Source organism: Anomaloglossus baeobatrachus, chromosome 4 (assembly GCF_048569485.1).
Source record: "Anomaloglossus baeobatrachus isolate aAnoBae1 chromosome 4, aAnoBae1.hap1, whole genome shotgun sequence".
NCBI classification, from domain to species: domain Eukaryota; kingdom Metazoa; phylum Chordata; class Amphibia; order Anura; family Aromobatidae; genus Anomaloglossus; species Anomaloglossus baeobatrachus.
In genome coordinates this window covers 428943956-428968189 of record NC_134356.1, presented here as the reverse complement: position 1 = coordinate 428968189, position 24234 = coordinate 428943956, and the positions used below count along the sequence as shown (strand labels likewise).

Below are 24234 nucleotides of genomic sequence, written 5' to 3'. Positions count from 1 at the left end.
TCAGGAGGTTAAACTGCCGGAAGCGGTGTGGGCCCTGCCCCGGGCAGTGAGAACTGGGTCACGGCTGTATCATCAGCCGGAGACACCGCCGCAATCGCGGGAGGCACAGCGCTGAACCCCTGCAATTGCCATGACAAACAAAATACAAAAGAAGCATGTGAAAAAGCACATTTTTTCAGCAGCTTTTTCCTAATAAAGCAGGCTTTTTTTGGTGCACACAAAAACGCTACGTGGGTACATAGCCTAATGCCTTGCACATGAGGTGAGACATAGTGAATCAGGAGAACTATGCTACATTTCTAATTGGAGATATTTGCTAATATTATTATACCTACTACATATTGGGATAGGATCTTGGAAATGGGAATACCTCTTAGGCTCTGTGCCCATGTTGCGTATTTGCATGCAGTTACGCTGCGTATTGCACTGCAGTGTAACTGCATGCGTCCTGCGTCCCCAGCACAATCTATGAAGATTGTGCATAATCCATGCCCACGTTGCGTTTTAGAACGCAGTGATTTGCATGCTGCCAAATCGCTGCGTTCTAAAAAGCAACATGTCATTTCTTTCGTGCGCTTTGTATGCTGTCTCTATTCTGTCTATAGGGAGAGGCAGCATCCAGAGCGCACGAATTCTGCAGTCACCAAAGTTTCAGAACGGAGCTTTTCAGCTGCGCTCTGAAGCGGACATGCAGTGACGTTACGCTGCTGTGCAGAGCGCACACACATGGGCACATAGCCTTAAGGAAACTTCTACCACAAAAATATATATATCCCAATCTGATCAGCTCCTCCTGCTATATACCATCCAGCCTGCAGATCAGATAGAATTTTTCATTATATGTTCCCTTTAGCCATCTGGTGTAATCCATCCTAGATTCAGCACAACAGAACTTTCACCAGCCTAGATCCATGAGTGACCTAAGTGTTATATCCGGAATATAGAGACTATACTACGCCCGTCTACACGAGGCCTCAGCCTGCAATCAGACGTCCATGCCAGGCTCCAAATGTAAAAGGACAAGGGAAATGAAAGGTTTGGACCCAGCACCGATTCCTTTCATTTCCCTTGTCCTCTTCACGCTGGCCTGGAGTAGCCAGCAAACTTTGTGCACCCCTGGGATCTTGCTGTATTGGGTGACAGGTGAGCTGAATTCTTCTCTTTTCATTCCAAATGTAAAACACAGCACTGGACACAACATGGATACTTTCCACTGGTTTCCCTACTCTGTCCCGACAGGATCGGGTCCTGGTATTGGGTCCTGGTATTAGGTCCTGCATACAGACGTTTGTCGGTCATCTGATTGCAGTCGCCGGTCTCATGTTCATTTCCTACCCGAGCTTTCTCAGATAGGCACATCGCTATTACAGTGTATAGGCACATTCACATGGTTTTTAAAGGACTAAAGGGGGCTTTTTACGCTACGATATCGTTAATGTTTTATCATCGGGGTCACGTTGTTAGTGATGCACATCCGGCGTCATTAACGATATCGCAGTGTGTGACACGTACCAGCGACCTTAAGCGATCTCAAAAATGGTGAAAATCATTCACCATGGAGAGGTCGTCCCAAAACCAAAAATCGGTAATGGTTGATTATCGATGTTGTTCGTCGCTCCTGCGGCAGCATACATCGCTATGTGTGACACCGCAGGAGAGAAGAACGTCTCCTTAGGCTACTTTCACACATCAGTTTTTTTCCATCAGGTACAATCTGGAAAAAACCGGGTTAAACGGATCCAGTACCGCATCCGTTTTATCCACATAGATTTGCATTGTTACCGGATTGTACCTGATGGCTTTGCGTTGCATCCGTTTTTTTCCGGATGCGGCAAAATTAATCAAAGCGGCGGCCGGAGGCAACGTGTCTTGCAACGTTTTTTTGTCCGGCAAAAAAAACGCATCGCGCCGGATCCGGCGCGATACGGCGTGTTTTACAATGAAAGCCTATGGACGCCGAATCCGGCGCAATGCGGTAAAAAATGGATGCGGCTACCGAATCCGTTTTTGTAAACTACGCATGCACCAAATTAATTAAAAAAGCTGATCCTTCAAAAAAAACGGACAAACCGGATGCAAACCGTATCCACCGGATCCGGTTTTGTACGCATCCGGCATAACTGATCCGTTAAAAACCGGATCCGGTGGATACGGTTTTACATTTTTTTGCCGGATCCTTTGGATCAGGAAAAAAAAGGATTGTGCCTGAATGCAGAAAACTGATGTGCGAAAGTAGCCTTACCTGTCGCCGGCCGCAATGCGGAAGGAAGGAGGTGGGCAGGATGTTACTCCGCTTTGATTGGCCGGCCGCTTAGTGACGTCGCTGTGATGCCGAACGTCCCTCCTCCTTGAGGGAGGGATTGTTCAGCAGTAACAGCGACGCCGCCGACCAGGTAAGTATGTGTGACGCTGCCGTAGCGATAATATTCGCTGCGGCAGTGATCACACGATATCGCATGCACGACGGGGGCGGGTGCTTTTGCGTACGATATCGCTAGCCGATGCTAGTGATGTCGCAGCGTCTAAAGCCCGCTTAATTGTCTTCAAAACAAGAGATAAAAAGTGTGCAGTGCCCATTTTGTGTATCAAAATGACATCCATATAAATGGGTCTGGGGGAGGGTCAGCACACAGATGCCATCCATGCCGGTGTGGAAATCACGGTCCGTACGTGGACTTGTGAATGCAGCCTCAGACGTCTGGAGCTTTCATGTGTATGGGAAAGTGGGCATATTGTTAATCAGTGAAAATAAACTATTAACACATATTTTTGATGCATTTTCTCTACACTCTACAGATTAAACTGTAATGAACAGACGGCACTCAGATGATATCCGTATGTTTTCCTTTTCATCACGGACCCATTGACTTTCACTGGGTCCCAAAACAAAGAGGGCTCCTTTTAGTTTTGCAGACACTTGGTCGTGTAACAACAGACATGAGAACAGCCCCATACACCATAGTGGGCTCCTGATCTATCCTGATACACTGATAGGAGGCATTTGTGGATGAGGCCATCCTGCACATACTATAACACGGCTCCACTGCTGGACGTTCCCTGCAGATTACCAATCACATGTGACTCTATAGATCACCCTAGAACTCACGATCTCCACGATTTAGGCTAGTTTCACACTTGTGTTGGACGGCTTCCGTAGCATTGCGTTGTGTGACGGATGCAACGGATGCGTTGCATATAGTGGCACAACTGATGCTACAGATCGTACAAAACAACGGAAAGCTTTTTTTAAATTTTTTTTCTTCTTTACAGTTTTACCAGCAGCAGACTATTGTGAACGATCAGCTGATCGCTCTCTAATGCCGGCGGCCGGGCGCTCAGCTGATCGCTCTCTAATGCCGGCGGTCGGGCGCTCAGCTGAACGTTCGGCCACCGAGAAACAAAATAAAGTTTCTGTGAGTAAAAAAAAAACAAAAAAAACAAACATGCGCAGTGAAAAATAAAGGTTTCCGTCGCTCAAAAAAAACGTTACATGCTGCGTTCCTTCCGCCCGGCGCAGCATCATAATAACGACGCTGCGTCGTCCAGCGGATGCAACGCTGACACTTGCGTTACAGTGTGTCGTCCATACAAGTCTATGGAGATGCGCAGTGCGTTAACGGACTGCGCTATTCTCCATAGTGACGCACTCCGCTGAACGCAAGTGTGAAAGTACCCTTAGTGACTGTCATTTACAATTTCATTGTGGAAAACAGAAGTATTTTCAGGAACTACTCACTTTGACTTTCCAACTGCGCTGTCCCCAAGACAGATGATTTTGACATTTTCATCAGCGTCATATTTCTCCTGGTCAACCTCAGTGACTCCCTGATCATCTCCAGCCATAGCGATGATGATGAGCCTCAAAATGTACAGGCACCGGATTAAAAGCCAACCATGACTATGCGGGGGCGACTGTGCTCAGAGCGCTCACTTTAATGGCTTCTTCTATAGAATAAAAAGCATGTTAAATAAGCGATTACCATAGCAAAAACATACCATCACATCCTCCACCAGGACAGTCTCAACAAATATATCCTGGCAGCCTCAACCTACACCAGGGTTCCTCACTAACAGACTGCAGCTTCAGATGTGGGCAATGCCGCGGCCCACTGCGATGTGACATAGAATACCTGGGGGCAGCATGATGCAAGAAAGTCTGCTCCAACTGCGGCAATATTCTCACTGTAGGAGCAAAGCACATCCACTGGAGGTAATGGAGACCACTGCAGGTTGGAACGTCTACTGGAGTACATGGCATCAAAATAACGGGCACAACCCCCTGGCTTCATTATGTCCATCTATAACCTCTTTAGAGGTGTGGGCAGCAGAATGCCTGCAGCATTACTCTTAAGGATGCTTTACACGTTGCGACATCGCAAGCGATGTCGCGTGTGATAGCACCCGCCCCCGTCGGTAGCACGATATGTGGTGATCGCTGCCGTAGCGAAAATTATTGCTACGGCAGCATCACATGCACATACCTTATCAGCAACGTCGCTGTGACGACCAAACAATCCCGCCCTCAAGGGGGAGGTGCGTTTGGCGTCATAGCGACGTCACTATGCGGCCGGCCAATAGAGGCGGAGGGGCGGAGATGAGCGGGACATAACATGCCGCCCACCTCCTTCCTTCCTCATTTCCGGTGGAGGCAGGTATGGAGAGGTTCCTCGTTCCCGGGGTGTCACACATAGCGATGTGTGATGCCGCAGGAGCGACGAACAACATCGTACCGGCAGCAGCAACGATATTAAGGAAATGAGCGACGTGTCAACGAGCAACGATTTTTTGCGTTTTTGCGCTCGTTGATCGTCGCTCATTTGTGTCACACGCTGCGATGTCGGTAACTGCACCGGATGTGCGTCACTACCGACGTGACCCTGACGATATATCGTTAGCGATGTCGCAGCGTGTAAAGCACCCTTTAAGGCCCTGTCACACACAGAGATAAATCTTTGGCAGATCTGTGGTTGCAGTGAAATTGTGGACAATCAGTGCCAGGTTTGTGGCTGTGTACAAATGGAACAATATGTCCATGATTTCACTGCAACCACAGATCTGCCAAAGATTTATCTGTGTGTGTGACAGGGCCTTTATAATGGCACCAAGGTTGCAATCACTCAAGTCATCATACGATTCAGGAACCATCATAGTATGCAGAAAAGGAATGAAATTATGGCTGTAGGCAGGCATCCCCACCATACAATCAGGGCACCACAGCTGTAGGCGAGTATTACCACCATACAATCAGGGCACCACAGCTGTAGGCGGGCATCCCCACCATACAATCAGGGCACCACAGCTGTAGGCGGGCATCCCCACCATACAATCAGGGCACCGCAGCTGTAGGCGGGCATCCCCACCATACAATCAGGGCACCACAGCTGTAGGCGGGCATCCCCACCATACAATCAGGGCACCACAGCTGTAGGCGGGTATCCCCACCATACAATCAGGGCACCACAGCTGTAGGCAGGCATCCCCACCATACAATCAGGGCACCACAGCTGTAGGCGGGTATCCCCACCATACAATCAGGGCAGCACAGCTGTAGGCAGGCATCACCACCATGAAATCAGGGCACCATGGCTGTAAGTGACATCACCACCTTACCCCCTAGCCGAATCACTGCTCCTAATCCCCAAGGCTTTGCTGATAGAAAGTAGGAATCTGAGCACTAACACGAGGAGATGGCTCAGTGACAGACACATGCTGATCCTGCACACAGACATACTTACTGTGTAATCAGCCTGGACGCACACCCCCACCCCGGTGCCACCGACCTGCCTGCGCTTCCCTCTGCTTAGCAACGGATGCTCCCGGCGTACACTGTTTGCACTCCGCGCATGCGCATTGGTGCGCCTCCCACGTTACAAGTCTTGCATTTTCTAGAAGTGTAATCATGCTCCTCCTGCGCACACCCGTGATGTCTCTCGTACCCTGCAGTTATTATGCCAAGAAGCAGCTTAGTGCAAGCAATAATGTCAACTTCTGTAGACTCCAACAAAATGGCGTTCACTGTCGGCACTGCCGACCTCTAGGTGAAGCACGGAACACTGGTGCCGCAGCCGCGCCTCCATGGTGCTCTAATCACACGGGGACGGAAGTTGTGGGAGGACGCGTCCTGCGTTACCATAGAGGCCGGCTGTGACAGGTGAGGAGTGGACGTGCCACGTGGGAGCATTGAGCATGGCCGCCCAGTGCGGCTCCCATACCTGGCCGCTGTGTACACGGGTCACGTGATGCGAGCGCCATCCGGCGGATTGCGACCACAGAGTGTCCTGACCTGTGCTGAACCATTTGGCTGCTTTCACACCTCCGGTTTCTGCAATGCGGCACACTCCGGCACTTTGCAGAAAAATCGCAACCGTTTTTTTTTGCTACCGATTGCGTTTTTTCTGTATAGACTTTAATCAGTGCCGCATTGTGCCGCATGGCCTTGCGTTCCATCCGGTTTTTGCCGCATGCGGCAGATTTAGCCGATGCGGCGGCCGGATGGAACGTTGCCTGGCACGTTTTTTCGTGCGGCAAAAAAAACCGCATCGCGCCGCGTTCGGCCGATGCGGCGCATTTTTCAATGCATGCCTATGGTGGCCGGATGCGGCAAAAACCGCATCCGGCCGCCGCATACGGTTTTTGCCACTGCGCATGCTCAGTAGCATGCCGCAAGCGGCAAAAACCGGACGGGCCGCAAAGAAAAAACGTATGCAAAGGATGCGGTGTTTTCACCGCATCCGTTGCATAGCTTGCACAGCCGGATTGAGCCGCAGAGCTCAAGCCGGATGTGTGAAAGCAGCCCAAGGCTGCTTTCACACATCCGGCTTGAGCTGTGCGGCTCAATCCGGCTGTGCAAGCTATGCAACGGATGCGGTGAAAACACGTCCGGTTTTTGCCGCTTGCGGCATGCTACTGAGCATGCGCAGTGGCAAAAACCGCATGCGGCGGCTGTATGCGGTTTTTGCCGCATCTGGCTGCCATAGGCATGCATTGAAAAATGCGGCGCATCGGCCGAATGCGGCGCAATGCGGTTTTTTTTTGCCGCACAAAAAAACGTGCCAGGCAACGTTCCATCCGGCCGCCGCATCGGCTAAATCTGCCGCATGCAGCAAAAACCGGATGGAACGCAAGGCCTTGCGGCACTAATTAAAGTCTATGCAGAAAAAACGCAACCGGCAGCAAAAAAAAAACGGTTGCGATTTTCCTGCAAAGTGCCGTATTGTGCCGCATAGCAAAAAATGGAGGTGTGAAAGCAGCCTCACTGGACACTTGGCAGGCCTAGGGAGCTACATAAATGGCTCATTATGTAGAAATGGGTCTGCGTATGTAATGTGTACGAGTGTCATCCAACCCTACTGACCCAGATGGATGCCCAGACTGCGCTGGGCAGTGACTGGCTGAGCTCGGGTTCATACTGGGGTATTGCAGCCAAGGGCCCAAGATATAATGACCCAACTGCACCCTCAGGATCCATGGCCGTAAAGGGGGCTTTACGCGCAGCGATATCGCTAGCGAGTGTACCCGCCCCTGTCGTTTGTGCGCCATGGGCAAATCGCTACCTGTGGCGCACAACATCGTTAGGAGCTGTCACACAGATTTACCTGCCTAGCGACGTCGCTGTGGCCGGAAAATCGCATCCTTTCTAAAGGGGCGGTTCGTGCGGCGTCACTAAGCGGCCGCCCAATAGAAGCGGAGGGGCGGAGATGAGCGGCCGTAACATCCCGCCCACCTCCTTCCTCCCTCATTGCCGGCGGCCGCAGGTTAGCTGTAGTTCGTCGTTCCCGAGGTGTCACACATAGCGATGTGTGCTGCCTCGGGAACGACGAACAACCTGTGTCCTCAACAATCAACGATTTTTTTGAAAATGAACGACGTGTCAACGATGGACGATTTGGTGAGTATTTTCCATCGTTAACAGTCGCTCGTAGGTGTTACATGCAATGACGTCGCTAACTATGCCGGATGTGCGTCACGGAATCCGTGACCCCGGCGATATAACGTTAGATACGTCATTGCGTGTAATGGGGCCGTCCCCCAGTCTTGTTTTGTATGAATAACGACGGCCCCGTCATCCTCCACGCTGATGCCGAAGTCTCGCGCAGTTAGCAGAGGCCACCGTCGCGGGCGTTAGCAGAAACTATCCCTCTCGCGCATCGGTGATGGATTTGCGCAGGCTCGAGATTATGGGTAGGTACTAGGATAACGCTGGTGAGTTCATCCACAGCGCCGCCCATAATCTTGAGCCTGCGCAAATACATCACTGGCGCGTGAGAGGGATAGTTTCTGATCAGGCCCGCGATAGTGGCCTCTGCTAACTGCGCCTGCGCGAGACTTCAGCAGAATTGGCTAAAAGATAAGAAACAAAGAGTAGTGATAAATGGTACATTCTCTAAATGGGCTATAGTCAGCAGTGGGGTGCCGCAGGGATCTGTGCTAGGACCAATTCTTTTTAATCTCTTTATTAATGACCTTGTGGATGGGATTGATAGTAAAGTGTAAGTCTTTACTGATGACACCAAACTACATAGGATATTAAAAACTGACCTGGATAGTACAGTAATACAAAAAGATCTGGATAAGATGTCAGAATGGGCAGATACTTGGCAAATGAGATTTAATGTTGATAAATGTAAAGTAATGCACCTAGGACGGAGTAATCCTATAGCTGCGTATACATTAAATGGAAGTAAACTCGGGACTACAGAACAGGAGACGGACTTGGGTATTCTCATTACAAATAAGCTGAGCAGCAGCACTCAATGTCAAGCAGCAGCTGCTAAAGCAAACAAGATTCTAGGGTGTATAAAAAGAGAGATTAGATCCCGGGATCCCAACGTATTGTTACCCCTCTATAAATCACTTGTAAGGCCACACCTGGAATATGGGATCCAGTTTTGGGCTCCACATTTTAAAAAGGACATTCAGAAGTTAGAGTCAGTTCAAAGGCGGCAACTAGACTATTACAAGAAATGGAAGGCCTCACATCTCATTTATATGTATAAATACATGTGTGGTCAATATAAAGGACTGGCACATGACTTATTTCTTCCAAAGACAATACTAAGGACCAGGGGGCATTCACTGCAAGTGGAAGAAAAGCGATTCCGACAGCTAAATAGGAAAGGGTTCTTTACAGTTAGACCAGCCAGACTGTGGAATGCCCTACCACAAGAGGTAGTAATGGCAGATACTATAACAGTATACCGATTCCAATATCAAGGTAAATTAATTATCAAACACCAATCCGAATCATATTACCTTAAAAATGTATTACTTTATTTACATATATGCCACAAAGGTACACACATTTAAACGAAAAGTGATGAGAAGAAAGGTGGGAAACAATTCCCCTAGTTCTCACCCTTCCTATCATACAGGGGTCGGCGTCCTACAGTTCATTGACTCCCCCGTTCCTCGTCGACTTGAGTCCTGTCCTGACCCTCCACTCACACTAAAGAAATTCCCATGTGTCTAGATAATAAGTGGGTAAGGTGAAACACCCAAGAAAAGACCAACAGGGATAGTGTGTGATATCATAAGACATTTAATCACTGTCAGTAAACGTCACGGATAGTCTATGGGATGGGTTATAACTCAGTCGACTGTCAATCAGTATAAATTATAAAACTTTTGCTGCATTTTAGTCCAGGATGCACCCTACGCGTTTCGCCCTCTTATCAAGTTAATAGGGCTCATCAGGGGTACGGCGGCATTGATCCTTGACACTTATGTCACAGCTACAACCTAGAACATAAACATAATTTGAGACCACTATTACCAATTCTGGAAGTCTGTGATTGCAATATACCGTAAATAGAAAGACAATACTGACCATTAGTATTGCGTAGATACCAAGGAATCTATACTGTTAAAGGATTTTTCCTCCTCCGGGAACCAAATCAGGACATTGTTTCTGATGATTTAAGCAATAGAGAGTATATAGACAGAGTACATCATTGTGCATAGAATAAAACCACATATATACACACATATATATACCTAATACACAGGATTCGGGGTACATATATATATCTCAGCACGTCTGAAATCCAAGCTCAACCACAGATGCAGTTGACAGTCTAGGAGAATCAAAATATACACATAAACAAACTCCTGCCTTTGAAAATTTTTTTCTAAAAAACCCTCATGTATATTTATGCACACACACATATGTCCAGGTATCCATATACCTACTGTAAACGCTTATGGGTATGTGTCAAGAAATCTAGGAACTAATCCAATGGTCCAGGCCCATTCACCTGTACCTGACAATTTAGACAATCAAAATGTAAGCAACATGCGTGCATATATACTTCCCTAGATAATACACATATATACACATATACCTGGTGTGGATAGATAAGACTAGATATCAACACGCCTGGGGATTCATCCCATAGTGCAGGCTCATTTACATGACAGTACAATCTGTCCCCCTTGGAAAATATACAAAAATAACATTAGAGCATTTCAGCAGTGTGGATATAACAGCACTCCAGAGAAGATAAATACTCAAAAATGCTACAGCCAGATTCCAATAGTGTCCCACATACCTAGAGTAATCCTGGTCCTGGAAGACCCGATGATAAAGGACCACGACACCTCTGAAAAGCCAAAAAGACATATGTCCAGGCTCAATCAACCCATGTCACCCACCAGCGGTGTATATGTATCTCCAAAGCAGGTATACATTTCGGTGTAGGTGTAGTACATCTAATAATAAAATCATACCTGAGCGGTTAATGTCACCTGGGTAGCGGTACGCCTCCAGTGCGGGTATCTGCTTGACCACTAGCAGACCCAGCCAGCTTATAAACCTTAAAATTCGCGCCAAGACCGGCTGTAAAGCCACTCCCACCATCGTCATTTCCGGGAGTCGCAGCAGGGAAACGAATCCCACAAGGCACAAGACTGGAAGGATGGTTCCGTGTGGTAGAACGTTCCTACCCACTGCGCATGCGCGCATCGCAAAGGAGCGCGCACGCGCACAATCCCAATCAGAGCTCTTAGAAGAATATGGGCATTAACTCATAGCAGTACGCACGCGCGAACTAATCACTACGCGCGTGCGCTGAGACCCCATTCCTATACACAGCAGCACTGCGAGTCTGCGCACCCGTGTCCAAACCAGAACACATGTGTATCGATCTAAAAGTGGGCATACATTGTTACCTGCACATCCGACAGGCCCAGACGCTCAAGAATATAGGAGGACATCACCTCATAGAAATGTGCACGTGCACTTAAATCACAGCGTGCCCCATTGGTACATAAATAGAGATATCCCGTACAACTGCGCATCTGCGTTCCAAACATAGTGCAAGCGCGTATAGTGCCAATGTGGAGAAACCTACATCATTGGACGCATATAAGGCAGGCATGATTGCCCATAAGGCTATAAATGATGACATCATGTTGGTCCTAGTTTACACTGCAAGGAGAGAATCATGATTTTTCAAGGCGATACAGGGTGAGAGTGTTAGATAAAAATGTTCATACAGAACAACCACAGAAAACCAAAAAGGCAACAATATTCAGATCCCAGAATCAGCATTTAAGCAGTCAAATTAAAAACGGCTACCCAGTTGTGTCACATACTAGAAAATATAGATAATGGTGTCCAATCCCAAAGATTATAAGGGTGGACAATGTATTCATTCACAGGTCTACTACGGACCAATTATATTAGTAGGTATGGCTGAATTTACTTGTATCAATTTAAATGAAGCTAGTATAGCTAATTTGCTCATTCAGGCCATCCGGATACATGGACTCCATCCAAAAAATCCACCTGGCTTCCCTCTGTAACAAGATCTTATCCCAATCTCCCTTCCTCTCTGGCTCTGGGACAGATTCAATGGACTTAAACCTCACATCATCATACTGGCCATTATGTTCCTCATTCATATGCCTAGCTATAGGCGTATCCCTTTTATTACGAATATCCCCCAAGTGCTCTCCTATCCTGACTCGCAGTTGTCGTTTTGTTTTCCCAATATAGTTTTTGGGGCAGCCGCAGGTGAAGAGATAAATGACCCCTTGGGTGCGGCAATTCACAAAGGTACGATTCTTGTATGTTCTGCCTGTTGTTACACTTTTGAAATCCTTTGATACATCGATATAATTACAGAACTTACAAGAGCGGCACTTAAAAGTACTGCATTCTCTTTGTGACAGCCAGCTAGTCCCGGTATTTTCCGGAGGACATAGTGGCTTTTTACCAAGCGGTCCCGTAAATTGCAGCCCCTTCTGAATGTTACTGAGGGAAATGGATGAATGGTATTCACTATATCTTTATCTTGTCTGAGGATACCCCAATGGTTCCTCAGAATCTTCATCACTTGAGAATTTTGATCGTCATATGTCGCAATAAGACGAGTCTTATTCTCTCCCTCCTTATTTTTCGTCATATTTAAAAGACAATGTCTCTCACTCTGGGCTGCTTGAGAAAAGGCTATGTCAATAGTTTTTCTTGGGTACCCCCGATCGACAAATCTCTTGCTAAGTTGGACCGCTTGCCTATTAAATTCCTCCTCATCCGAACAATTTCTACGTATACGTAAAAATTGTCCCTTCGGGATCCCTTTTCTTAAACTTAGGGGATGATGGCTCTCCCACTTCAGGAAACTATTTGTAGCACTCGGTTTCCTAAACAGTGTGGTGTCCAACAAACCGTTCTCCCCTTTCTTGATGAAAATGTCTAGGAAGGATATTTTATCAATACCCACTTCGTATGTGAATTTTAGTCCCAGATCGTTTATATTAAGTTGCCCCACAAAATCCTCAAAGGACTGAGTACTTCCAGACCAGATGACAAATATATCGTCGATGTATCTCCCCCAGAAGTATATCCGGGGGGACCAATCGACCGCCTCATCTCCAAAAACTACCGTATTCTCCCACCAGCCCAGGAGCAAGTTAGCGTACCGGCGTATAAGACGACTGGGCGTATAAGACGACCCCCAACTTCTGCCCTAAAAATATAGAATTTGGGATATACTCATTGTATAAGACTACCCCGCTCCCAAATGAAAAAAAGTCTGCTTTGATTGCAACATGTTAATTTTAATTCCGCGAGAGCCGTACAATATGTTTTTAAAGGGCCATTGACAGATCAATTGCTCCAATGTTCACTTAGTACAGCAAGGAATGCTCCTCCCTGCTGTATAAAGCCACAACTGGACTGAAACAATGGTACTACACTCTGCTACAAACAGACACACACAACTCTGCTACAAACAGACAAACACACACAACTCTGCTACAAACAAACACACACAACTCTGCTACATACAGACAAACACACACAACTCTGCTACATACAGACAAACACATACAACTCTGCTACATACAGACAAACACATACAACTCTGCTACATACAGACAAACACATACAACTCTGCTACATACAGACAAACACATACAACTCTGCTACATACAGACAAATACACACAACTCTGCTGCTCTGTGGGGCCTGCACCCGCGGCTCGGTGGGTACAGCACCCGCGGCATCGGCGGGGGGGGGGGATTGGCAGGGCATACATCTGGGGGGTTAGAAGCAGCTCACCGGGGCCCATAATGGGCACAAGTCCCCCTGTGTTAGATATCTCCCCCATAGTGCTGCCCATGGCCCCTATATACATCGCACAAGTCCCCCTGTGTCAGATATCGCCCCCATAGTGCTGCCCATGGCCCCTATAGATCGCTCAAGTCCCCCTGTGTCAGATATCGCCCCCATGCTGCTGCCCATAGTAAAATAAAACCCTCTTTCCTTACCTCCTCCAGCGCTGAGCTCCCTCCTGTCTCCCTCCGTGCTTCTGTTCTTCCACTTCCTGGTTGTCAGTGCGGTCATGTGATCGGCACAGCAGCCTGAGATCTCTGCCTGATCACAGTGGAAGCAGGGACACAGGGAGAAACGCTGCAGGGGTAAGTAAAGCTTTTTTATTTTAGAATGAGCAGCAGCATGAGGGCCAAATCTAACACAGGGGTGGGCATGTGCGATCACACTGGGACGCAGGCTCATATAATATGCACCGCTGCCCCAGCCCCTCACTGCGTGCGATTTCAGCACCATTGGTGATGGACAGCGGCTGTGCATATTATATGAGCGGGTGCAGGAGATCAAAGGCTGCAGGCCGCAGCGTTCCCCTGTGCTCCAGAGCTGCTGCCCCCACCTCCCCTGGACGCTGCAGTGTACATACACCCCCCCCCCCGTATATCCGGCGTATAAGACGACCCCCCACTGTAGTCATTATTTTAAGGGGGTAAAAAGTCGTCTTATACGCCAGTATATACGGTAAGTGGGGGCACAGGGGCTCCCCATCGCTGTGCCCCTGAGCTGGTGGTAGACTTTGGAGTTAAAAAGAAAGATGTTTTTAGTGAGGATAAATTCCAGAAGTTCCAATATGAACTTGTTATGAACTTCAAACTGGTTCCCTCGCGTCTTCAGGAAGTACTCAGTTGCAAATAATCCAGCAGAATGAGGAATGCTGGTGTATAAAGATTCAACGTCAATAGACATAAGAATCATATCATCATCGAGTACAATCCCTTCTAATTTAGTTAAGAGATCCATTGTATCCCTAATGTATGAAGGGAGTGAGGTTACAAACGATCTTAGAACACGGTCCACATACGTGCTACAATTCTGGGTGAGAGAGTCAATACCCGAAACAATTGGCCTACCCTTAATAGGGTTCGTCCCCTTGTGGACTTTGGGTAAGGCATAGAAGGTTGCTATCCTTGGAGATTTAGGGTAGAGGAATTCAAATTCAGTTGAGGAAATAACTTTATTATCCCTGGCCCTAGACAAGATTTCCTTCAATTGTTTTTGATAGCAGACAGTTGGATTGTCCCTCAAGCATTCATAACTAGACCGATCTTTGATCAGGGTCTCGCACATTCCTGTGTACATGTCATGGTCCATAAGTACCACATTTCCTCCTTTATCGGAGGGTTTAATTACCACCGATTTATTTGCTTCGAGGGATTGTAAGGCTTGCCTTTCTTGCTCAGTTAAATTTGGTAAAGAGGCATTTCTCTTCGGGTAGATGTTCCTAATTTTATTCGTCACCATTCTACAAAAGATATCAATGGCTGCATAATCCCCAATAGGGGGGGGGGGTTTACTTTTATTCCTCAGGTCTGTAAACGGACCTTCACCTTGAGCTCTATTCCCCTCATTTTCCAGCTCTACTAGTATGTCCAGATCTTCTAACATATCCGGTGTAACCCCAAGTTCAGAGCACCTCTTCCTCTCAGATATAGCAAAATGCTTCCTCCATTTTAGCTTCCTTACAAATAGGTTAATATCCTTAATCCAATTAACCCCTTAACGACCCATGACGTACTAGATACGTCATGGATCGTGTGCCGGTAAGCCCCGCCCCCTGCCGCCGGCGGGCGGCGGCGAGACGCGCACATATCAGCTGTTATCAACAGCTGATATGTGTGCCTGCTAGCCGCGGGTGGAATCGCTTCCACCCGCGGCCATTAACCCCTTACACTTCGCTGCCAAAGTCTTGGCAGCGATATGTACATGGGCGCCGCCATGACAGTGACTTACCCCGCCCCCACCGGAAGTCACGTGACATGATCACGTGACTTTTGGCGGTTGCCATGGTAGCACAGGGTCATGTGATGACGCCTGTAGCTAACATGAGTCACTTCCTCTCAATGCCGGAATACAGCCGGCATTGAAAGTGAAGCAGCAAATCTGCAGTTCTCAGCTCTGTAGCTGAGATCTGCAGATAGTGCAGAGCGATCGGATTGCTGATCGCAATAGCCCCCTAGGGGGACTAGTAAAATAAAAAAAAAAAAGTAAAAAAAAAAGTTTTAAAAAATTAAAAAAAAATAAACCTAAAAGTTCAAATCACCCCCCTTTCACCCCATTGAAAATTAAAGGGTTAAAAAAATAAAAAATACACACATATTTGGTATCGCCGCGTTCAGAAATGCCCGATCTATCAAAATATAAAATCAATGAATCTGATCAGTAAACGGCGTAGCGGCAAAAAAATTCCAAACGCCAAAATTACGTTTTTTGGTCGCCGCAAATTTTGCGCAAAATGCAATAACAGGCGATCAAAACGTAGCATCTGCGCAAAAATGGTACCGTTAAGAACGTCAGGTCGAGACGCAAAAAGTAAGCCGTCACTGAGCCTCAGATCCTGAAAAATGAGAACGCTACGGGTTTTGGAAAATGGCGCAAAACGTGTGCCACGTTTTTTGGACAAGCTTGTGAATTTTTTTTAACCCCTTAGATACAAGTAAACCTATACATGTTTGGTGTCTACAAACTCGCACCGACCTGAGGCATCATACCCACACATCAGTTTTACCATATAGTGAACACGGTGAATAAAATATCCCAAAAACTATTGTACAATCCCACTTTTTTGCAATTTTTCCGCACTTGGAATTTTTTTGCCGTTTTCCAGTACACTATATGGTAAAACTTATGGTTTCATTTAAAAGTACAACTCGTCCCGCAAAAAACAAGCCCTCATATGGCAAGATTGATGGAAAAATAAAAAAGTTACGCCTCTCGGAAGAAGGGGAGCAAAAAACAAAAACGCAAAAACAGAAAGTGCCCGGGGGCTGAAGGGGTTAAAAGCATCAAATCTTGTCGTAGGGACAAAAGACAGGCCTGTTCTCAATACCCTTTCCTCAGCCTGAGATAGCCGATATTTTGATAAGTTGATGATTTGCATATCATAATCTAATTTGTTGTTGACCTCTCTTTTTGTCGATGCTCCCCCCCACTTCTCAGATTGTACGTATTCGTACTCATTTGCTCTAAAAAAGAGGAAGAGATAGATGAGGCCGAGGATGATGACGCTGAGGGTTTTAGAGTGTTTGTCTCCACATGGGTTCTGTAGCCTTATAAGGCTCACTTATATACGCATATAAGGCAGGCATGATTGCCCATAAGGCTATAAATGATGATATCATGTTGGTCCTAGTTTACACTGCAAGGAGAGAATCATGATTTTTCAAGGCGATACAGGGTGAGAGTGTTAGATAAAAATGTTCATACAGAACAACCACAGAAAACCAAAAAGGCAACAATATTCAGATCCCAGAATCAGCATTTAAGCAGTCAAATTAAAAACGGCTACCAAGTTGTGCGCTACTCACCGCCGCTCCGGTCACCTCCACGCAGCAACTGAGGTGAGTAGCGCGATCAGCTGAGCTGTCACTGAGGTTACCCGCGGCCACCGCTGTATCCAGTGACAGCGGGTAACCTCAGTGACAGCTCAGCTGATCGCACGGCTGTCTTCAGTTGCTGTGTGAAGCTGACCGGAGCAGCGGCGGTGTATTCTGCAGCTCCGGTCACCTCCATGCAGCAGCGCTGGAAGCGACGCTGGAGCATCCTGGATTCCGCCGGACATGGAGGGCTTTTTTGGGGCTGATTAAAGTGGTGAACCAGGGTATATGTTTGTGTTTTTTATTTCTAATAAAGGATTTTTTCGGGTGTGTGTGTTTATTTACTGTAATTTACAGATTAATCATGGAGGGTGTCTCATAGACGCCTGACATGATTAATCTAGGACTTATTGGCAGCTATGGGCTGCCATTAACTCCTTATTACCCCGATTTGCAAATGCACCAGGGCAAATCGGGAAGAGCCGGGTACAGTCCCAGAACTGTCGCATCTAATGTATGCGGCAATTCTGGGTGGCTGCTGGCTGATATTGTTAGGCTGGGGGGATCCCCATAACGTGGAGCTCCCCATCCTGAGAATACCAGCCTTCAGCCGTATGGCTTTATCTGGCTGGTTTTAAAATTGGGGGGGGACCGCACGCCGTTTTTTTTAATTATTTAATTATTTATTTCACTACACAGTATAGACACGCCCACCGGCTGCTGTGATTGGGTGCAGTGTAACACCTGTCACTCAGCGTGGGGGCGTGTCTCACTGTAACCAATCATAGGCGCCGGTGGGCGGGGAAAGCAGGGAATACGAGATTGTTTAATGGGCGGCCGGCTTTTTCAAAATAGTAAAAGCCGCCGGAGCAGTGTGAATGCCGTGCAGAGCCGGGGATCGGTGAGTATATGAGAGAGGGGGATAGACTGACATGGACAGAGAGTGAGGGACAGAGATAGTGACCGACTGACAGAGATTAGTGCATGACAGACATTGTGAGGCGCTTCAGAACGCAGCTTTTCAGCTGCGCTCTGAAGCGAACCTTTTTTAAGCTGCGGTGCAGAGCGCACACCTGCACACATAGCATCAGACACCAAAATCGTATGATGGATGTCACACGTTACAATTGACTAGGTTCGTGCAACAAAACGCTCAATTCTAGACAAAGATACGATGTGTTTGCGAACAACGGTTTTGCGTTCAATCCTGATCGCACGTAGATGTCACACGCAGATACCTCACAAACGATGCCGGATGTGCGTCACTTACAACTTGACCCCAACGACGGATTGTGAGATATATTGAAGCGTGTGTAGCGGGCTTTAGTGACCAAATGTAGAACTGGTGGAGGAAGGTTGAACTAGATGGACCTAGGTCTTTTTTCATGTGCCAGTCCTTTATATTGACCACACATGTATTTATACACATAAATGAGATCTCCTCTGAGACGGCTTTTTTCTAAGCTAAACATATCTAACTTTTTCAGTCTCTCATTATATGTGAGGCCTTCCATTCCTTGTAGTAGTCTAGTTGCCGCCTTTGAACTGACTCTAAGGGGTACTTTGCACACTAAGACATCGCAAGCCGATGCTTGCGATGCCGAGCGCGATAGTCCCCGCCCCCGTCGCAGCTGCGATATCTTATGATAGCTGCCGTAGCGAACATTATCGCTATGGCAGCTTCACATGCACTCACCTGCCCTGCGACGTCGGGGGCGGGTCGTGCGGCGTCATAATGACGTCACACGGCAGGCAGCCAATAGAAGCGGAGGGGCGGAGATGAGCGGGACGTAAGCATCCCGCCCACCTCCGTACTTCCGCATAGCCGGCGTCAGCCGCAGGACGCAGGTAGGAGATGTTCCTCGCTCAAGCGACTTCACACACAGCGATGTGTGCTGCCGCAGGAACGAGGAACAACATCATACCGTTGCAGCAGCGTAATTATGGAATTCCCCGACACTGCACCGATGATACGATTACGATGCTTTTGCGCTCGTTAATCATATCATCTAGGATTTACACACTACGATGTCGAGAGCGACGCCGGAAGTGCGTCACTTTCGACATGACCCCACCGACATCGCACCTGCGATGTCGTAGTGTGCAAAGTGCCCCTTAGTTCTGAATGTCCTTCTTAAAATGTGGAGCCCATGCCATCCACAAGGTCATTAATAAAGAGATTAAAAAGAATCGGTCCTAGCACAGATCCCTGCGGCACCCCACTGCTGACTATAGCCCATTTAGAGAATGTACCATTTATGACTACTCTTTGTTTCCTATCTTTTAGCCAATTCCTTACCCAGTTGCATATAGTTTCCCCTAGTCCTTGCTTCTGGAGCTTTAATATAAGGCTATTGTGTGGTACAGTGTCAAATGCCTTTGCAAAGTCCAAATAAATCACATCAGCTGCATTACCAATATCCAGGTTTGCACTTACCCCCTCATAGAACCCCAACATGTAGGTTAGACACAACTTATCTTTCATGAATCCATGCTGTCTCTCAGTTATTATATTATTTTCTGCAATATATTTTTGCATGTCATCCCTTAAAATGTCCTCAAAACTTTGCATACTACTGATTTCAGGCTTACTGGACGGTAATTGCCTGGATCTACCCTCTTACCAATATCTGTACTACATCAGCAATCCTCCAATCCTGAGGCACCAACCCTGTTACAAGCGAGTCTAAGGGGTACTTTGCACACTACGACATCGCAAGCCGATGCTGCGATGCCGTGTGCGATAGTCCCCGCCCCTGTCGCAGCAGCGATATGTGGTGATAGCTGGCGTAGCGAAAATTATCGCTACGCCAGCTTCACATGCACTCACCTTGCCCTGCGACGTCGCTCTGGCCGGCGACTCGCCTCCTTATTAAGGGAGCGGGCCGTGCGGCGTCATAGCGACGTCACACAGCAGGCGGCCAATAGAAGCGGAGGGGCGGAGATGAGCGGGACGTAAACATCCCGCCCACCTCCTTCCTTCCACATAGCCGACAGGAGCCACGGTGAAGCAGGTAGGAGATGTTCCTCGCTCCTGCGACTTCACACATAGCGATGTGTGCTGCCGCAGGAACGAGTAACAACATCGGACCGTCGCAGCAAGGTAATTATGGTTTTCGCCAATGCTACACCGATGATACGATTACGACGCTTTTGCGCTCGTTAATTGTATCATCTAGGCTTTACACACTACGATGTCGAGAGCGACGCAGGAAGTGCGTCACTTTCTACATGACCCCACCGACATCGCACCTGCGATGTCGTAGTGTGCAAAGTACCCCTAAGAAGATGACATACAGTGGTCTGTCGATTGCGCCGCTTAATTCCTTCAATATTCGTGGATGAATGCCATCTGGCCCTGGGGATTTGTCAATGTTTAATTTACTCAGACGCAGGCATACATCTTGTTGTGTTAAATTAATTATATCGGGTAGTGAACTTTGATTTTTCACTTGTTAAATGATCCCTGGTACAGTCAGTTCCTTGGTGAACACAGATGAGAAATGCCTATTTAATATCTCAGTCTTTTGTTTTTCCTCTATAACTTACTTGTTATTATATTTTAAGGAGCCAATACTATCATTTGTTTTCCTTTTGGCATTAATGTATTTATAAAAGATTTTGGGATTTATATTAATGTCATTGGCGATTTTTGTTTCAGTAGCTAGTTTTGCTTGTTTGATTTCTTTTTTTACATTTCCTATTGAAATTTCCTTTTCTTTATTTAAATATTGCGCTACGATTGCAAAAAAAGCTTTATAGTTTTTAGTTATTAGGTTGGGGGACTTAGAATTTAAAATTTAATTTAAAAGTTATTTACAGCACTTCTGACACTGACTATATCATCCATTGTAATGAGGTTGTCCACTACTTTAATATTGAGGACCTTTCCTTATTTGAATAGGAGCTGATCTGCAGTTTTCAGCAGTTGACATATATATATATATATAAAATTAGTACAGACCAGAAGTTTGGACACACCTTCTCATTCAAACAGTTTTCTTTACTTTCATGACTCTGAAAATTGTTGATTCACATTGAAGGCATCAAAACTATGAATTCACACATGTGGAATGAAATACTTAACAAAAAAGTGTGAAACAACTGAAAATATGTCTTATATTCCAGCTTCTTCAAAGTAGCCACCTTTTGCTTTGATTACTGCTTTGCACACTCTTGGCATTCTCTTGCTGAACTTCAAGAGAGGTAGTCACCGGAAATGGTCTTTCAATAGTCTTGAAGGAGTTCCCAGAGATGATTAGCACTTGTTGGCCCTTTTGCCTTCACTCTGCGGTCCAGCTCACCCCCAAACCATCTCGATTGGGTTCAGGTCTGGTGACTGTGGAGGCCAGGTCATCTGGCGTAGCACAGCCTGGAGGTGTGTTTGGGGTCATTGTCCTGTTGAAAAATAAATGATGGTCCAACTAAACGCAAACCGGATGGAATAGCACACCGCTGCAAGATGCTGTGGTAGCCATGCTGGTTCAGTATGCCTTCAATTTTGAATAAATCCCCAACAGTGTCACCAGCAAAGCACCCCCACACCATCACACCTCCTCCTCCATGCTTCACTGTGTGAACCAGGCATGTAGAGTCCATCCGTTTACCTTTTCTGCGTCGCACAAACACACGGTGGTTGGATCCAAAAATCTCAAATTTGGACTCATCAGACCAAAGCACAGATTTCCACTGGTCTAATGTCCATTCCTTGTGTTCTTTAGCCCAATCAAGTCTCTTCTGCTTGTTGCCGGTCCTTAGCAATGGTTTCTTAGCAGCTATTTTACCATGAAGGCCTGCTGCACAAAGTCTCCTCTTAACAGTTGTTCTAGAGATGTGTCTGCTGCTAGAACTTTGTGGCATTGACCTGGTCTCTAATCTAAGCTGCAGTTAACCTGAGATTTCTGAGGCTGGTGACTCGGATAAACGTATCCTCCGCAGCAGAGGTGACTTTTGGTCTTTCTTTCCTGGGGTGCTCCTCATGTGAGTTAGTTTCTTTGTAGCGTTTGATGGTTTTTGCCACTGTACTTGGGGACACTTTCAAATGTTTCCCAATTTTTTGGACTGACTGACCTTCATTTCCTAAATTAATGATGGCCACTCGTTTTTCTTTACTTCGCTGCTTTTTTCTTGCCATAATACAAATTCTAATACTCTATTCAGTAATACTATCAGCTGTGTGTCCACCAGACGTCTGCACAACACAACTGATGGTCCCAACCCCATTTATAAGGCAATAAATCCCCCTTAATAAACCTGACAGGGCACACCTGTGAAGTGAAAACCATTTCCGGTGACTACCTCTTGAAGCTCATCAAGAGAATGCCAAGAGTGTGCAAAGCAGTAATCAAAGCAAAAGGTGGCTACTTTGAAGAACCTAGAATATAAGACACATTTTCAGTTGTTTCACACTTTTTTAAGTATTTCATTCCACATGTGTTAATTCATAGTTTTGATGCCTTCAATGTGAATCTACAAATTTCAGAGTCATGAAAATAAAGAAAGCTCTTTGAATGAGGTGTGTCCAAAGTTTAGGTGTGTGTGTGTGTGTGTGTGTGTGTGTGTGTGTGTGTGTGTGTGTGTGTGTGTGCGTGTGTGTGTGTATATATTAGATAGATATCTATATTTATCTATGTGTTCTACTCCGTAAATTTAGTAAATCTGGCTGCTGGAACTGAAAAGTGTTAAAGTAGGGGATAACTGGTTTTAATTGCTCAAATAACTTTATTATACAAGTCATTATGTGCCAGATATTGTATTTGATAAAACCTATTTAGTAGAAATCATTTTTCAGTTTTATTTTTTTAGTCCAGCCGCCCTCCAGCAGGTCCAGCGCCTCGCCACAGTCTCCGTCACATACATGTAAGTCAGAATGAGGGAAAAGGTCCATTACTGTAACATACAATATTGAATATCATTTTGTGGTTGTTATTGGTCAGCCGGTGGCATTATACATATTTGATATTTTTAATGCTATATTCAGATTTTCATTATGGGTTTAATTCCATTACGTACAGCTGCATCTGTCCAGAATAGATTCCAATGATCCGCTGGATCCCAATAACTTCTAATGTGATTTGTCACCTCTGATTGCAGTAATTTATTTCCGATGCGTTTCATTATGTATGATATTGTGTCTCTACAGCGTGTTCCTCTATGTGATCATGTCCACATTTCGCTGGACTCGTTCTCTTCAGCTGACTTTGGCTGTAGTTAAGCCAGACGCAGTGGCGCATCCCATCATATCTGACGTAAGTATTTTATGGGATACATATACACTGCAGATCAAAATTAGAGAACAATGTATAGTCACTTTCTTTTTTCAGAAATAATGTAATCTACATTGATCAACATTTGAAGGTTTTCTGTTAGGGGTACACCATGCCACTAGAACAGTGTTTTACAAAAGATCCAAAGTTTATCACCAGAAACCCTTTATTTTGCCAAAAACGTGATGACCATAATTAGAGAACAATGACTGTAGCACAGAGAAAGATTATAAATAAATTTTCTGAAGGTAACAACACTCACCAATCAGTAGGACATGTACAGGCCTTTGCTTTGAATGACTTCAGCACATCTGTGGCCACAGGACATCACTAGTCTCTCACACTGCTCTGGTGTGATTTTGGTCCACTCTTCTTCCAGTTTCTTCCACAGTTTCTTCCACATTTCTTTGACTGTTGTGGGTTGCTTGGCCATAACTTTTTCACCAAGGATTTTCCAGAGGTTTTCTATTGGGTTTAGGTCAGGATTCTGGGCAGCCATTTTATTATTTCAATGTTTTTTGTTTCAAGGTATTGTCCTGCATGAAAATTGCTAGCTAATTGACGAACGCAAGTAAGGAACCACATGTTGTTGAAGAAGGTTCTGATACACACTTGCATTCACTCTGCCATTTAGCTGTATGAGAGGTCCATCTCCTGCTGCAGAAAACATTCCCCAAACCATAACACTTCCTCCACCATCTTTCACTGACTTCTTAACACACTTTGGGTTCAGTCTTTTTCCAGTTTGTCGACAAACATAATGTTTACCATCAGACCCAAATAAATTAAATTTGCTTTCATCACTACAATGAACTGTGGACAAGTT

General features: G+C 46.2%; 2 protein-coding genes across 6 annotated transcripts in view; one reads left to right on the top strand and one right to left on the bottom strand.

Annotated features, from left to right (window-relative positions):
• RABL2B (RAB, member of RAS oncogene family like 2B) overlaps window positions 1-6008 on the bottom strand; it is a 41168-nt gene extending 35160 nt beyond the window's left edge. The window contains exons 1-2 of one of the 3 annotated variants that reach the window (XM_075345432.1): window positions 5937-6008; window positions 3737-3945 (exon numbers count right to left, since the gene is read on the bottom strand). In XM_075345432.1, coding sequence (XP_075201547.1) covers window positions 3737-3843 — 107 coding nt within the window. In that variant the 5' untranslated portion in view covers window positions 3844-3945; window positions 5937-6008. The other 2 variants (XM_075345429.1, XM_075345431.1) reach the window with 2 other exon arrangements.
• The window catches only part of NME6 (NME/NM23 nucleoside diphosphate kinase 6), a 40423-nt gene continuing 22153 nt past the window's right edge, over window positions 5965-24234 (top strand). The window contains exons 1-3 of one of the 3 annotated variants that reach the window (XM_075345433.1): window positions 5965-6151; window positions 22934-23001; window positions 23285-23390. In XM_075345433.1, coding sequence (XP_075201548.1) covers window positions 23304-23390 — 87 coding nt within the window. In that variant the 5' untranslated portion in view covers window positions 5965-6151; window positions 22934-23001; window positions 23285-23303. The remainder of the gene's footprint in view (window positions 6152-22933; window positions 23002-23284; window positions 23391-24234) is intronic. The other 2 variants (XM_075345434.1, XM_075345435.1) reach the window with 2 other exon arrangements.